The 15502-nt window shown below is 38.3% G+C and overlaps 1 protein-coding gene across 10 annotated transcripts in view; it reads left to right on the forward strand.

The window, feature by feature from the left end:
- DNM3 (dynamin 3) overlaps nucleotides 1-15502 on the forward strand; it is a 396041-nt gene that overhangs the window by 178299 nt on the left and 202240 nt on the right. For all 10 annotated transcript variants that reach the window (XM_074322210.2, XM_074322205.2, XM_074322209.2 and 7 more), the window contains one exon: nucleotides 2055-2168. In XM_074322210.2, coding sequence (XP_074178311.2) covers nucleotides 2055-2168 — 114 coding nt within the window. The remainder of the gene's footprint in view (nucleotides 1-2054; nucleotides 2169-15502) is intronic.

Below are 15502 nucleotides of genomic sequence, written 5' to 3' on the forward strand. Positions count from 1 at the left end.
AACAAACTTCCTGCCCTAATTCTATTTCTCTTGCAGGTGCTTCTAAGCTACCATCTTTTCAAGGAAACCTATTACAATGTTCTAAGTTTGTCGAGGGCCCCTTCATTTACTTAGCATATATCTCTTACTACACTATGCTCTTTATGGATCTGCATTGCCTACTAAACCACAAGGTTCTCGAGGGCAGATATTGTGGCATTATCGTGCTTTTTCTTTCTTGACACACGATAGGTTCTTAAGAAATTTGTTGTTGAGCTAAATTCATGGCTGTCCTTGATGGAGCTGGCCTGTCCAATCAGTGGGTGAAATAGTGATTTACTTAGTGCAGTTTGTGGAGTATTTGGAAGAATTCCTTTCTATCCAGACATACCTGAAATAACGAACATACTTTCATTGGATATTTTGCTTAGTACGCTATTTGTAAGCCCTGGTAGAGTGGACAGCAATGCTAAGTGTGAAATAACTCAGTTCCTTCTTAGTAAAAATTAGATGAGATCATTTGCTCTAAGGACGATGAGGTTTTGATTGTATGTATACATGCAGTGGTTTTCAAACTTCAGTATAAATAAGAATCACCTTGGGAACATGTTCAAATGCAGATTTCTGGGTTTTATATGTACGTACTCTGATTCATTTGGTCTTGCAGGTAGCCTAAGAGTCTGTATTTTTAGAAAGTACTCCAGTGATGGTAATATAGTTGGTAGAAACCATACTTTGAGAAGTATTGTTTTCTTCTTTCTGAAGTAGAGGGTAAGGAAGAGGAGTAATTTTGAACAGAGGAGAGAATTGCCTTAGTCTGCACCTGAATGGGCGTCTATATGGGGGTCTGTAAAACTGAAACAGCATGAAAAAGGAGACTGGGCACCTGAGAGATGCTGAAACAGGGACTCAGGGGACAGAGTATGGACGATCAATAATGACAACCTTGACTTATTTCACAGTTTTCCTTAGGATTGATTTTTTTTTTCAATTAGAAAACAATAGCAATAAAAATGTAAAATCTGATTATTATGGAATTTTCATCTTCCTTTAGGAACTGACACTCGTTGGTCATTCAATAAGTCAGTAATTTAAAAAACATTTCAGACTCTCAACGATATTGAACAATTTAGGTATTTGATGATTTTTTTTTTTTTTTTTTTTTTGCATGTAAAATAGTATCAGACAATTCCATAGAGTATTTGATTTCTGGTTCTATAACAACAAAAATTATCTAGCATAGACGAGATGGTAAACTATGTCATGTGGGAACCAGATTTTAACTTTACAATAAGTGTGAGAAAATAAATAGAATTGTACTTAAATGCTATTTGTCAATAATTTTTTTTTTATCAAATCAGTAATCCTAGTTGTTAGTGTTTTAAAATTTAGATGCTGTTTAAAGATTTTTATGAAGATGCTGCATATTTTTCAGTATGGCAAAGAACCAGAAGTAGATGGGTAAATCTGGGCCGTTAAGAAAAGTCCAAACTTTTAGTTTGAACTTATTGTTTCAGCTTTCTTTCTCATTCAGCCTTATTCAAAGCTGTTAACAAGGAACTATTTGGTTGGCTTGAGTTTTTTCCTTTCACCATTTGGTGGCCGGTCTCTGGTAGAAATCTTAATGAGAAGCAAACCGGGCAAAAAAATAAAAAAATAAAATGGGCCAGTCGGCTGGAAGAAAGAAGAGGCAGTGGACACAGAGAGTCTATTGCTGTTCATCCCATCACCTAAGTATGTGTTAATTGTGGCAGCCGTGCCATCAGTAGGCCTGGCACAAGCCTAGTAGTCGTTCCATTCCCGTCTCTTTCAGTCGTTCTGCTTCTGCCATCTGTATAAGCCCGCCATTGTGATTTTGTCCATTCAATGGCAGAGACTTCCTTCTGGTTGTCTGTACTTTTGGCAGGTAAATGATCTCGGACAGCTTGACCGCTTACTAGAGGTTGAGCGCGGGAGGACCAAGGCTACTCTTACTGTCATTTGCATCTTGCTTTTAACTCCGTTTAGTGCACGCGCTGTGGCCTCCCGTGGCTCACACTGCACTAAGCTTCCCTGCGGCCTGTGCTCTCTTGCAGGTGATCCGCAAGGGCTGGCTCACCATCAGCAACATCGGCATCATGAAAGGAGGGTCCAAGGGCTACTGGTTCGTGCTGACGGCCGAAAGCTTGTCCTGGTACAGGGACGATGAGGTAAGCAAGCCACAGCGTGTGACAGCGTTCTCACCCACGTGTTTCTCATGGCACGTTCATGGGTGGTATTGGGACCTACGTTTTGCAGCCCCGGCGGTTCTCTTTCGGTAAGACTGAGCTGGGGTTGTTTGTTTGAAGAAGCACCGTGTTTTCCCTCGTAGATTTTTAATTTTACAATATTCCCTTCAAATTCCTTTTGCTTCTTTGGTGTAGTCACGTGTTTGTGTACCTGAAGAAATGGAATTGAAACTTCCTTCTTTTATAATAATGGCAGGGTACGGATACAGCGAAAGCACTTTTCATTATATAATGTGTTGAAAAGACTCAAGGTGACAGAGCAGCATAAGCACAAAATTAATAGCGCTCATGCAGAATTAATAAAGCATTCGGGGATTGTCGCAGTGACATCTGTCTCAAATGACAGGCTTTTGAAAGTGTCCAAATCACTCATGTTCAAGTAAGTCCCAAATAATTGTTTATATGAATTCTGTTCTTTGATATTTTAATGTCTATGTAAACTCATGACTTATGATAATTATGGTGTTTTGGCTCATGTTGGATGTTAATTTTGGTCCTGTGACTTACTCATTTAAATCTGGTAGCTATAAAAGTGCGAAAAATATATATCTCAGTCTTGCAGAGGCATTAAAAGGCTATAAAGTGGTACAGACTTACTGTGAAATTTAGGAGGGCACGGATGGAAACAAAACTCTTTGGGAAATGTTAATAGTTCCAGTCTGACCTGGGACGTTTTCGATGCCTATACACATGCAGACATGAGATAAGAATACTAGTCCATGGCAGCAGAAAACTCGTATTTCCAGGTGAGATTGCCTCACATTTATTTGGCTCCAAAGAGCACACATTTCAGAGTTACCAGTCCTTCTCTTGGCTTTGCATCTTTTGAAAACACTACGAAGTGCCTCTGTCAGTTGTTGGAGGGAAAGTTTCATGCCTTATATAATTTTTCTGTTTCCTAAGTGTCTTGGATCATTCAGTTGAAAATCCAGTTGATTTCCACTGAATTTTCTGCAGGAAGGGAAATCACATCCTATAGAAATGTCCAAAGAAAATTTCTACTCAAAAGCTTTATTTTCCATTTTTATGTCATGTATTTACTGACTTCAGTCAAACGTGGGACTGGTTGTAGTGAGGGTCTGAGGACTGACGATAGTTATTTCCTGTGTTGGCTACTTAGGTATCCCTCTTGTTCCATGTTCAAAGACCAGGCCGCCAGGAGTTCTGAGATGGGTGCCTCCCTAGATATAAAATCAGCAAATGCGTTGTCTTCTTTTGTGCTGAGCTGCCCTATGAGAGGCTTCTCTTAAATACAATTTGTTGCCAAGGTTTTAGGTGCTCACTTATGTACATTTCAATACATTTGGTCTTGGGCCCTTTCTCAGTCAAGGGAAAGCAAAAGATTTGGCTGAGGAATCAGAATAGTAATAGCTAGTGTTTCCTATATGTTAGTTAACTCATTCCATCCATAATACTATCCTGAAGATAGGTACTATTGTTGTCCCCATTTTTCAGATGAATAAACTAACCAAAAAAATCCCCAACCTTTTGAAAGTCATTTCTATAGAGCTCGGTCTCCTTTATCGCTTGGTGCTGGTGAGGTAATGAACTTGTCAAGGTCACATAGCTAGTTGGTGGCAAAGCAGAAATTCGACCCCAAGCTGTCTGGTTCCAGAGCTTATGCTTTCAGCCTCAGATGTAGGCAAGAATCCCAGGAGTGCTGGATTTGTCCAAGGCAACCTCATCCCTCAGAGGGTTTACTGAGATGAGTTCCAGGCGTCTCAACATTGACCTTTGCCGGGGTGTTACAATAGTTAGCATCAGGGGCTCCGAACCCTTGGGGTAGCTACTGCGACTGGAGTGTGGCTCCTGGGTTCTCTTGTCTGTTCGAACTCAACTTTTGGAGTCAGTGTGTTGTAAGCTGAGTGCTTGTACTTTGTCCCCATGTATCCGTCTGTACCCACGTGAGCACCGACACACTGCAAATCCTGTTCCTTAACCAGTTCTCCTTTATGGTCAAGCAAATGCGACACAGTAAATATCTTTCAGTGACTTGCAGAGTCACTCATGTATTCAATGATAGCTTTCTATTCAAATTTTCACAGAAGATTGTCTTTTTTTTTCTTTTTCTGGGTTCTGCCATCCTCCTGCTTTCTTGTGTAATTAGACTGGTGTGTTTTCATTATCATCGAATTGGCTGTTGAATAAATAGCATATTATGTCATATGAATAGATATGGTTTTATTTAACTTATGACAGGTTTGTAATAAATATAAATGACTTGTGAAATATATTTGTGATTAAAGAACAATGGCTAAGACTGTTTTGCAGGATGACATTCATTGAACAAAGGGCCCTACAGACCATATGGTCGTGTGGTGACAGGGTGAGGGGCTGCAGGATATGGGTTGGCTATGACGAGCTGCGAGGATTGGAAAAGTCGGGCTTCGCTGCACCTCGTTCTTTTCACTTATCAAATGGGGACCGTTGCCAGCCAAATCACCTCAAAGGGTATTGTAGGGCTCTAAGAAATCATATATGAATAAGTGCTTTAACAAACTTTTAAGTATCAGCATTTATATATTTATTTTTGCCATCACAGGTAACACTGTGTCTTCCTACTGTGATGCCATTCGTTGACGCAAGTCTTCTAATTTTGTTTCTTTCTGTCATTTCATACTGTGAGAGAGGACGTATGGGATGTTGGGTTGTTGTTTTGTTGTTGTTTAGCAGAGAATGATAAATGGTAAGGTTCAGATAACAAGCGCAAGCTCAGATCGCATCCTTCACTGAGGTTTTCCATGCCACCTGCCCTCCGGCCGTGGGTTCTGCTACACTTCAGCCAAGAATTAGAGATGGTGATATCCAACTATGTGATTTCCTGTCCAGATGGGCAGAGGCAATGATGCAATACTTGTGAGCTAGAGTTGCCGTGGCTGTAAGAGTAAATCCCCAGCATGTTCCCTCTGTTTTCTGAATGGATCTATCTACCTTCCCCTTGAATTTTAGGGGGAATTCATGAACACCCTCAAGCATCTGTGGACTGTACTTTTTGAACCATTATTCTGCATTCAAATAATGTTATTTGTAAAGTTACTGATAGATGAGCCTCACAGAAAGGTTTCCACCAGTGTCCCAAGCAATGCTATTTCCACCACTACTTCCAGAGTCTTTGCAAGACACCATGGTTGTGGTAGACATAATTAATCTAGCTACTTGACGTTATGTGATCCTCTAACATTCAGATTGGGGCTTTCTGCAACACGAAAAGAAATAGAGCGTCTTTTACAGGGTTCAACAGTTTATAACTAGTCACTAAGGGGATTTGCCCAAATCTAGACATCTTTGTAGATCATACTGGAGTATCCCAGACTCTGAAATGTCCTACCCATGTGGCCCGGGTTGCATAGACCTCTTCTGGGTTCATCCTCCCCAGGGCCTTTTGCCGGTGGGCATCCCCCAAGTCAAGCAGGAGCTGTCTGTGGGAGTGAGACTGCACGTGGACATGTAGGCCCTCTCGGGTCTGGAATGGATGACACTTAGCTCCTTGGACATCTATCCAAATCATGACGTAAGGACGTTCATAGTACTCATCTTTGCTAAGGATCTCGGGAAGCAATACGACAACTCAAACAGCCTCAGAGAGAATATTAGACACCCCTCTGCACAGTCTTTTTGACCAGTGGACACGCCACGTTGGTGGCTCTGAGCCGTGTGCTGGCCCAGCCCAAGGACAGTGCAGTGGTTTCTGTCTTTCTCTTCCCCCTTCCCAGCTCTCCCCTCAGTGCTCTCAGTCTGGACTGCCCCAAACTCAGGGTGTTCCTCACCCTCCCGTGCCTGCCCTCGGCCCTCTCTGCATCCAGCCCAGCCTTTGCTGCAGGCTCACCTCTGCATATCCAAACTAGTCAAAATGCCCCACCAAACCAAAGGTGTTATACTTCCAGCTAACCAGATCCAACAGTAACTGTGCTTGGAAACGGTAACTCCGTCTTCATTCTACCTGCTTAAACCCGTGATGGTCGGCTTTCAGTCTGAATGACAGTCTCTGTGACAATCATCCCTTTAAATGAGTAACATTCATTGAGTTTTTATAGTTTACCAGACACGGAGTTAAGTCAGTACTTTATTTACATTTTCCCCTTGAGAGATGAAAATGGAGACTCAAAGAGAATGTCAGGGCCTGCCCTGAATTGCCTGAACATTTCCCAGCAAATATTTTCTGAGCACCTGTTACTTACCAGACACTCACCTAGTTACTAAGGATGAAACGGTGAGCAAGGAACTCGGGGTATCTGCCCTCGTGAAGGATATTTCCCAATAAAGAAACTGTGTACACAAACAGGAAAACCTATCAGATGCAGATTACAGACAGAAGAAAATAAGTCCAGGGATGGGTTTGTCTGGGGTGGGGATTGCAACGCAGGGGACTTTCAGTTGGGTAGTCAGAGAAGGTTTGTGTTAATACCTTGAGGCAAGATTGAGTCTGGTGAATTTAAGAAACTGAGTTAAGGCCAGTGGGACTGGAACAATGAGAGAAAAGAACTCTTATAAAGATTAAGGATTTTGATCCCACGTAAGAATGATGAGACGCCTTTGACGTTTGGAAGCTGGAGAGTCACGTACTAAGATTTGAATTTTTTGCAGGTCCCTTTGGTTGCCTTGTAGAGAATGGGTTGGAGGAGGGCACAACTGGACTGGGGAGTTGTTAGAAAGCTATTGCTGTGGTCGCCATAAGAGACCGTGGTAGGTTGGGCTGGGGTGGGTGGAGAGAGATTGATAGACATGGATGGATTTGAGAGATTTTGTCAGAGGGTGAGATTGACGTGACAGGTCATCACACGTGCTAAATGTCAGTTGAGTGTTTAAGCTCCTGCTCACCTGTGAGCCTCCTGAGACCAGGAGGCATCGTCTTGTTCACTGTTCTACCTGCAGTGGACATGGCACTAAGTTGTACTAAGTAAATATCGGTTGTGGAAATGAATCGAGGCAGTGACTAGATGCAGCCTGACAATTCATCACATCCTGGTCTCTCCAGGGCTTCAATTAAATTATTGAATTACAGGGTAAAATTACCATTCTAGGTAGATTGTGTTAAGATTTTCTCAACTTTCATTATTGAAGGCTAATGGGCATTTTTTCGCCTCTGACTGTATAACTTCCTGGATTGAAGGTCATTTAAGCAGAATATAAATTTCCCAGCATTGTTTTCATACATTGTAAATATATTTTGTACAGTTTCTGGGAAGGATTTAGAAAAGGGCAAGTATGAGAATAAAATAGAAAAGATTTGGGATTTAGATAGTTTAACATGAATACTTTAAAATCAGATTACAAAAAAGTAATGAATTTAAAAAACATGTATCTAAAATATGAATTTTAGAAGAATGGGATATGCTGATTCAAGGAGAAAAGAGGCTTATTTTTTGTTTTTTAGTATCAGTGAGAAATGTGTAAATGATAGTTAAAATCTGTGAAGAAAGGGGACTTGTAGTTTATACATAATAATAGCACATAGCCAGTATTTAGTCTTTCTATATTCCAACTCAAAGATTAAAATCATTATGGAGTACTCATAGGAAAATAGGGTAATTCAACAGAAGTGTTTCCAGTGGAAATGTACTAACCTTACAGTGTTGAAGGAAATCCAAAATCTGCATTGAAATAAGGACATTCTTTGGACTCTTAAAAAAAAAATCACAGGCCTCATTTTTGTGGGTTGAAGTGTTTGGATAGCTTGATAAGGAGATTATATAATTCCCTTATAGGGATATTTACTTAGTATTGTTTTTATTATGTAGCTGTAACAGATGACAAATGTAACTTCAGTAATAGGAAACAAAATGACAGCTCTATCCCTGGATGGCCAACGTGGTCAGGCCAAGAAGTTACAGAAATTTTCATCTCTTTCCATTTGCATTTATATGTTCCCAATTCTGCCTGTTTCCTGCCAGGTCTGCATGCCTTCTGTTATGGGGAGGTCAGGATGAAATTAACCCTGCGAGCACCGCACACTCCTCACTGCGATGTTTGAGTTAGCCAAAACTTAGATTTTTTTGAATCAGAAACAACAAGTACTGACGTTTCAAATGTTTATGTTACTTGAAATTCTTCATGATTATAGTTGTGTGTGCGTGTGTGTTTTCCTATACGTAAGCTGTTTAATGTTACACTTTTTCATGTAGGATTATTTCATAGAGGCTTTTCCACATTCTGGTGTTATCCAAAGATTTATAATTTTTGAAAAATATATAATATTCTTCAACAAACCATAATGGCAAGTGCTACTTCAAATTTATTTAAAACACGTGTGGACCCAGACCCACTCCCCTCGAAGTATTCTATCTCCTACTCAAATGTTTCTACTAGAAGCGCAGTGTTACTCTTTATATGAAGAGTAACATTTCCAAATGTGCATCATTTAATGAATTTAAATATAAATAACATTCTTTCAAGCATTTCTTTTTGAGAGCCAATTACAAGTAGGTTAAAACTAAGATGCAAAGCTCACGTGCTAAGGGGAAATTATTTGGACTGGTGTCCTGACTGGCTCACTTCAGGGTGACTCTGCTGGCCTCCTTGCTTTCCCTTTGGAATCTGGTGGAACGGAACAGTCTCTATATTCTGACCCAGCTGTGGGTCACCAGGGAGCTCTCACGCGTGTCCTGGGGCTGCTTTGCGGGGTCCAGTAAAAGGATCCAAAGTGGTTCCCGTCAGCGGTGTTTGGTGCAGGTTATAGAAAGCATTTGCAACTGGGTGGTGTCTATGGATATATTCTGTGAGACCTTTCTATGCTGTCTTCCTGTTTATATTTTGCATTTTGTGAGCTATTATTTAGCACTTTATTTTCTAGTCATGGGACTTTTCTTTAAGGTAAAAACCTTCTTTGCTCGGTGTGTTTCGCAGAAGCATATTTTCGTGCATGACTTATTTGCTTAGGCCAGATTGTTAAATGCCAGAATTTAACCTTAATCATATATTTACTTTATGGTTTTGCCTAATCAAATTTCTCTATTTTTTAAAGAAACTACAGTGTCAGGTTTGGTAAAATATCACACAATCATAGAACTTTTGAACCATGTGGCATTTTTAGCCTTAAGACTAAATCTTTCATTTTAAAAATGAAATATCTGAATAAAAATAGTTTGCTTTGGTCCAAAATAGATACTTAAAATGTTTAATTAGGTTAAAAAAACAAAAAATTTGGGGTAGCCTTGTGCTACAGTTTTTAAAGCATGACCAGAATCTTTCTGAAGAAGATGAAAATTAATTTTCAAAACTCAAGCTAAGACATTTTAGTGAACCAAATCAAAGTGGATGGATTTCTAACTTTATCCATCTCCCCACTTTTTTACCCTTAAGAGTTTGAAATAGTCATACACACAAGTAAACCCTGATTATTTCACTACAGTTCACAGTGTGTAAATTTTGACATTTTCTCAAAAGATATGGCAAAATATACATTGCATGTCCACTAATTTCTTTGCTTGCTCTTTTTTGACAATAATTGAATTGCCTGAACATCTCACAAGTTGGGAAGTTTACAGAGGATGGGAGCCTGTATTTTGCTTGAATGCCGGCCCCCAGATTCCACCCTCAGAACTGTAGTATAAGCGCCTTCTAAATTAAACAATGACACAGTAATAAATCTCTGTACATCGTGACACTTAGAGATATCACAGCTTCGCTTTCAACTTTCCATATGTCATGAGAGGAGAAGCAACTATTTTAATACATTTGCAAATTATGTTGGAAGCAAATACTCTTTTCACTGTCTTACCCAGAACCAAACTGGCCAAGTTTAACTGGAAATACAGGATTCCCTGGAACATTATTCCTTCCCTCTTTTTCTTTGGTGCCTCTCTCTCCTCTCCCTTAAAAAGTCACGATGTAGAAACCTAAACTTAGTTTTAGGAGTAGAATTATTAGACTCATTCATTCTTTGTCAAGCATCAGACTGTTTAGCTAGACTGATTGTGGGGCGCCTGCAAAGCCATGTACCATAAATGTCCAGGGTAGTCATTTACTGACAACAATTAGGAAAACAGAACTATAGAAAGCACAGGAACATTTTCAGAAATGGGTTTTATTAGATTTCCATAGGCATGACTCACTTTACTTTTGGTGGGTTTCAAAATTCGAGTCAAAATAAAATAATAATAATAATAATAATAATAATAATACATACGAGTTAAGTATTCAACCAACAGATGAAAGCCCCAGGCCCCCCCCGCGCCCCTCGTTTTGGTTGTAGCTCGTGGTGTAGATGCTACATGGTGTGAGGGCTGCTTTCTTTCAATGGCTGGTTGTCATTCAGGCTGGGTTGTCATGTGACTGCCTGTCTGTGCCTGCTGTACAGGTGAGCGGATGTTCTGCACAGCAAGTGTAGACAGGCAGACACATGACAACTCCGTCCAGCCAGGCCCTTGGTTCCTTCGGGTTTCCTTTGTTCATGGGAGGTACAATCAGTCTGTTTTCCAGATTTGGTGATTTTGGAGGGTCAGGGGAAAGGGAGAAAAACACACAATAGAATTAAACATTCAAACATTATGGAACTAAAAACAAGTTAGACTTTTGACTTTATTCAAAAAATACACTTATACATGTGTTCCAAAGGTACTAACATGGATGATGGATGTAACAGAAAACTCATGGTGAAATTTTAAGGATAAAACAAAACAGCAAGATTATACACCAGGTCTATTCTGAAAGGCAGTTCATATTATTCCTGGCCCATAGGCAGCCAGAGTTCAGAGTAATTGAACCAGATGTTTTTCCTCTTCACAAAAACTGCATATTTTAATACTGCAGTTAAAGATAAAGGTTATGTTTATACATGTTTCTTATAGTAGATAAGTACCATAACCTTGCCCATGAAAAAGAAACTCATTTACATGGAACGGCAGCCATTTTCAAAATAATTAATGAGCCCTATCCAACACATTTGGCAATTCAACCAGCCGACCTTGGTGTCTGATGCTTTGATAGTGGGGTTTTACAAGGGGATGTATTTTCACCAATACTTTATTAAGCAACAGGAACTTACTTAAATGTCTCATATCCTTTTTCATGCAAAGTTTTTAAGTATGGCTATGAAAACCAAATGAAAAGCGGTGGTGAGCTTAAGTTCTCCTGTTAATTCACTGCAGGGCTGTGCCATGAATCAAAAGGGCATAAACTAAAAAGCTGTCACCCCCAGTTATGCTCAGACTGTGGGATGGACACTGTTAGTGGCACACAGTTACAAAATACGACCTGAGACACAAAAAAGGAAACTTCATTTCACATCTACAATGTAAAACCAGACTTGGGAATTCTCCCTACAATTTGTATGAGAAAGTAATTGCATGAAATATACAGAGAGAAAATTTAATCCTGGTGAGTCAAGAATAAGTCTACTGGCTATTTTAATATAAATGATCAATTCACATCTGTACATGTGTTGAATAAATTCCCCAGCCCTTTCAAAAACAAAAGATCCAGAGAGTCAAAATTTCAGTAAGTGGGAGTTCTTAAAACAAAAACAAAACAAAACCTTATTGTCCAAGGAGTGTGTATCGGGAACTTTTTCAAAGAATCTTAAAGAAAACAGTTTATTTCCCTTTAATTGTAAAATTCTGAGAAAAGAGCAAATAGGAACTTTATGAACAGCAAAAGAGTGTTTAGAGACTGTGAAACAAAATGAGTTTTCTACACATATAAACTTTTATGAAGTGATTAGAGAGGGTACAGCTTTAAGAAAGAGTTGATAAGTGCACGTTTCCATTTATTTATTTAATTTCAAGCAAATGTCTGATTCTGTTTCTGGTCAGCACTTTTGAGTAAAGGACTTTTTTTTTTTTTTTTTTTTTTCCTTGACAGAATCAAAAACATCAGTGAACTTGGCTGCTATTTAAATGATTACAAGGTCAGAGTATGCAAAAACAAATACCTTCAGCAACTATTTTGTTATTGTTGCTGCAATCAGTGCAACAGAAAATATTTAGAGAGTGATTCACTTACAAAGAGTATACTGGTGGAAATTAAAAAATACTGTAATTCTGTATAGCTTTCCCTCTCTCTCTCATAAATAATTTGATCCAGTTAACTCTGCTCAATTAAAGGAATGATGCATGCAACCTGAAAAAATAGAAAAAAATATTTGTGAGTTCATATGTTATCCTTTAATATGAAACAATTCTATTAAACCAAGGTATCCAAAAATATCAGAGCCTGAAAAACCATATCTATTTTTCAGGGGGAAAAAAATATCTTGCTGAAAAATCTTGACTCGTGAGACTTTTGGGCAATGTATGTTTCTAATAAGTTTTTAAAACACACTTATAGTAAGTGTGTGACATCTGCACATTTCGTAGTTGTGTTGAACCTGCCCCTAAACTTGTTAAAAAAGATGAAAAATTAAAAAAACAGTTAAGACTGCTTTTCTATCCCACGAATTACAGAGTGAATACGGATTTGTTATCAAAGAACTAGCTAAAATGTAAAAGCTCTTTGCATTATTACCACCCAGTATATTTTTTAATAAGGTCATTACAGTTTATTTCTTTTTTGTCTTTTATTTATTTTAAGAAAAAAGGCAAGAAAGGAATTATGTTCGAATTCTTCTATAGCAAAATTAAATCAAAGCAGCTCCAGGAAACTGGCTGTTATAAATCAGGAAATTCAAAATGAAGATTGAATTATTTCCCTTAATTTACTTCATTATTTCTATTTATTAGAGCTGATAAGAATTCTCCAAAACATGAGTTAAGTATTTCTATGTCCATAATTTATAGCACACCGAGGTAAAAGATCCATGAAACCAAGTAAGAAAGTTTCAATCTTTACTAAGGAATTTCCTGTCTGCTGTCCTCATGCTAAAGCCTGACCTTCCAGTTATTTTAAGCTGGGCTTTCTGAGTGATGGTCTTTTAGTTATTATTTGGATGTTGTTGTCATGGGTGGGATATTCCCTCTAGAGAAGAGGGAAATGGGTTGTTTTTTAAAGGGCAGATCTCTTGTTGAAGAATTGAAAGCCTTGTCTTTTCTTTACTAAGGGTGACGTGGGTGGGTGAGTGAACTTTTTACATTACTAAATTGTATTTTCCTTTATTTCCTATCCCAGCTTTACAACTTCAATCCAAAAAAAAAAAAAGGAAAAAAGGAAAAAAGAAAAAAAAGGCAGGGGATGTTTCTGTCATTAGGAGTTTCATGCCTAAATTCTTTCCCACAGAGCAAAAAACTTGGGTGGTCTGTAGGCGAGAGGTGGGGTCGATAGTATATTTTGGTCTTTTGAAAACATAAACACATTATCTGGGCCGAAAGCTCAAGTGCCAAGCAGGAAAGGCATTAAACCTATTGACTAATGGCAAGAAAGTGATCAGTGTGAAATTTTTGTCCCATTGTAAACAAACTTTCTTGGATTTTGAGACCTATGGCTCTTAAAAAGGGGGGGGGGCTTGAAAATGTAAACAAACCGTTTTATATCCATCCTCCTGCAGTTAAGGGACAATAGTGTTGAAACCAAGGCTCTGAATTTCCTTTCTCTTAGATGATAGAGAAAGTTCTTTTAACCGGGTGCTTCGTCTAACTTATCAACCATCCACGCACTGAAATGAAAACGAACTACTATGTTCCTGCGAAGTGCAGTGTGGAAAGGCCCTGCAAAACATTTTCTCTTTCTGACGACGTACAATGTTTAATTTTAGTACTTAACACTTACCATCATATCCACGGGAAGTTTTAGTTGAAGATGATCACAGCTGGTTAGTTTCCTCTGGAATAGATCCCATGATCCCTAAAATATTTGTATGTCTCCTTACAAAGTAATATCAAAATAAAGTTAAACATTATTCGAATCACCCTGGAAATAGATACGGTTATTTTACGATCTGTGTGTATATGTGTTGGCCTATCCATAAACTACCTTTCGTCAGCAGAGGTTTATAAAGCGAGCTTTGCCTTCTGATCTTTAATTTAGCTCGTGCAATTTAAAAATAAGGGCTCTTCCTTTTCATTTGTTAAAAGTTCGCATCAAAAATGGGTTGTCTCAACTTCACCGAGCGAGGTGGAAGCGTTTGCAGGGTCTCCTCGGCTAATCCCTTTAAAATTTCATTCTTATGTTTCTACTCCTGTACTTACGCTAAGGACACCTTCGGGTCCCCTTGTCTCCAGACTAAAAGTCATCCTGAGGGAGAAAATAGGTGAGGGACTGGTTGGTGGTGGTTAATTTCTTTGAAACAAAAAGGCCATTCTATCTAAACAAAGACATTTACATTAAATACATATGAAATGAAAGCAAGTTATAAAATTCAGTCATTTCCACAGAGTCAAACAACAACAAATTTTTGAGAAATCTTAAACATTACGAAGGTACTTTATAGCTATCACAGCTGTCTTTCTTCTTTAGTCACTGTATAAATTAGTAAAAATAAATTTCTTGGAAAAATAAGCTCTTGTAAGTTACCTAAAAGTTTCACTTGAAATTACATAGATTAAAAAAAATCTCACTTGTTCTTTTGAAAATAATTAATATGGAAGCCTTTAAGCCATAATAGAAAAGAAAATCATATGATCTAAGGGGATTAGGTAGCTAAATTACCCCTTTTAAAAAATATTTAAACTGAAAACCATAAAAGAAGAGAAACCACTTTTAAGATGGATCAGAAGGGTAATTTTTAAAGAAAATCATTTTGAGAAAAGATAACTTGGGGAACATTTTATAATAAAAGGTTTTACAGAAGAGAACTTGTGACAATTATTGAATTGTTGCAAAATATATAACTCAGAAAGGGATTTGTTCAGGAACCCTTATAACTTTTGGAAGAATTTTAAGGACAAAAGAGATGATCTTCATTTCTCACAAAAGCCTATAGGACAGATGTTTTCATGATATAGAATTGTTTAGGGATAGATATAAATGGAGGGTTGAGGGAATTAGGGGCGAGGCAGTAATATTTTTTCCAGAACTTTCTTTAAGGGACCCACCTCTGAAGATCAGCATGGATCATATTGCAACCCAGACTTTCTGTATTATTCTCTCTATTGGGATTTCATTCAGCTTGAGGGTTTTCCTCCCTCCCACCTTCCTCCCCCTCTCCCACCCTCCTTCACCTCTAGGACAGCTGGAAACTGACCAAAGAAAACTTTGCCTTCGTTTACAAATTCCTTTTTTATCAGTGGGTTTCTAGACAAAGTACCTTATCATTTTAAATGCTCAGAGAAATAGAAGCATTGTAAAACTCCGACACAACTCAGCTGACCTGCAATTATCAACCATTCGGGTTAAAAAAGAAATACAGAGGCATATATATATATATATATATATATATATATATATAT

The sequence above is a fragment of the Rhinolophus sinicus genome, chromosome 11 (assembly GCF_057876585.1).
Source record: "Rhinolophus sinicus isolate RSI-liver-muscle chromosome 11, RSI-T2T, whole genome shotgun sequence".
Classification (NCBI taxonomy): domain Eukaryota; kingdom Metazoa; phylum Chordata; class Mammalia; order Chiroptera; family Rhinolophidae; genus Rhinolophus; species Rhinolophus sinicus.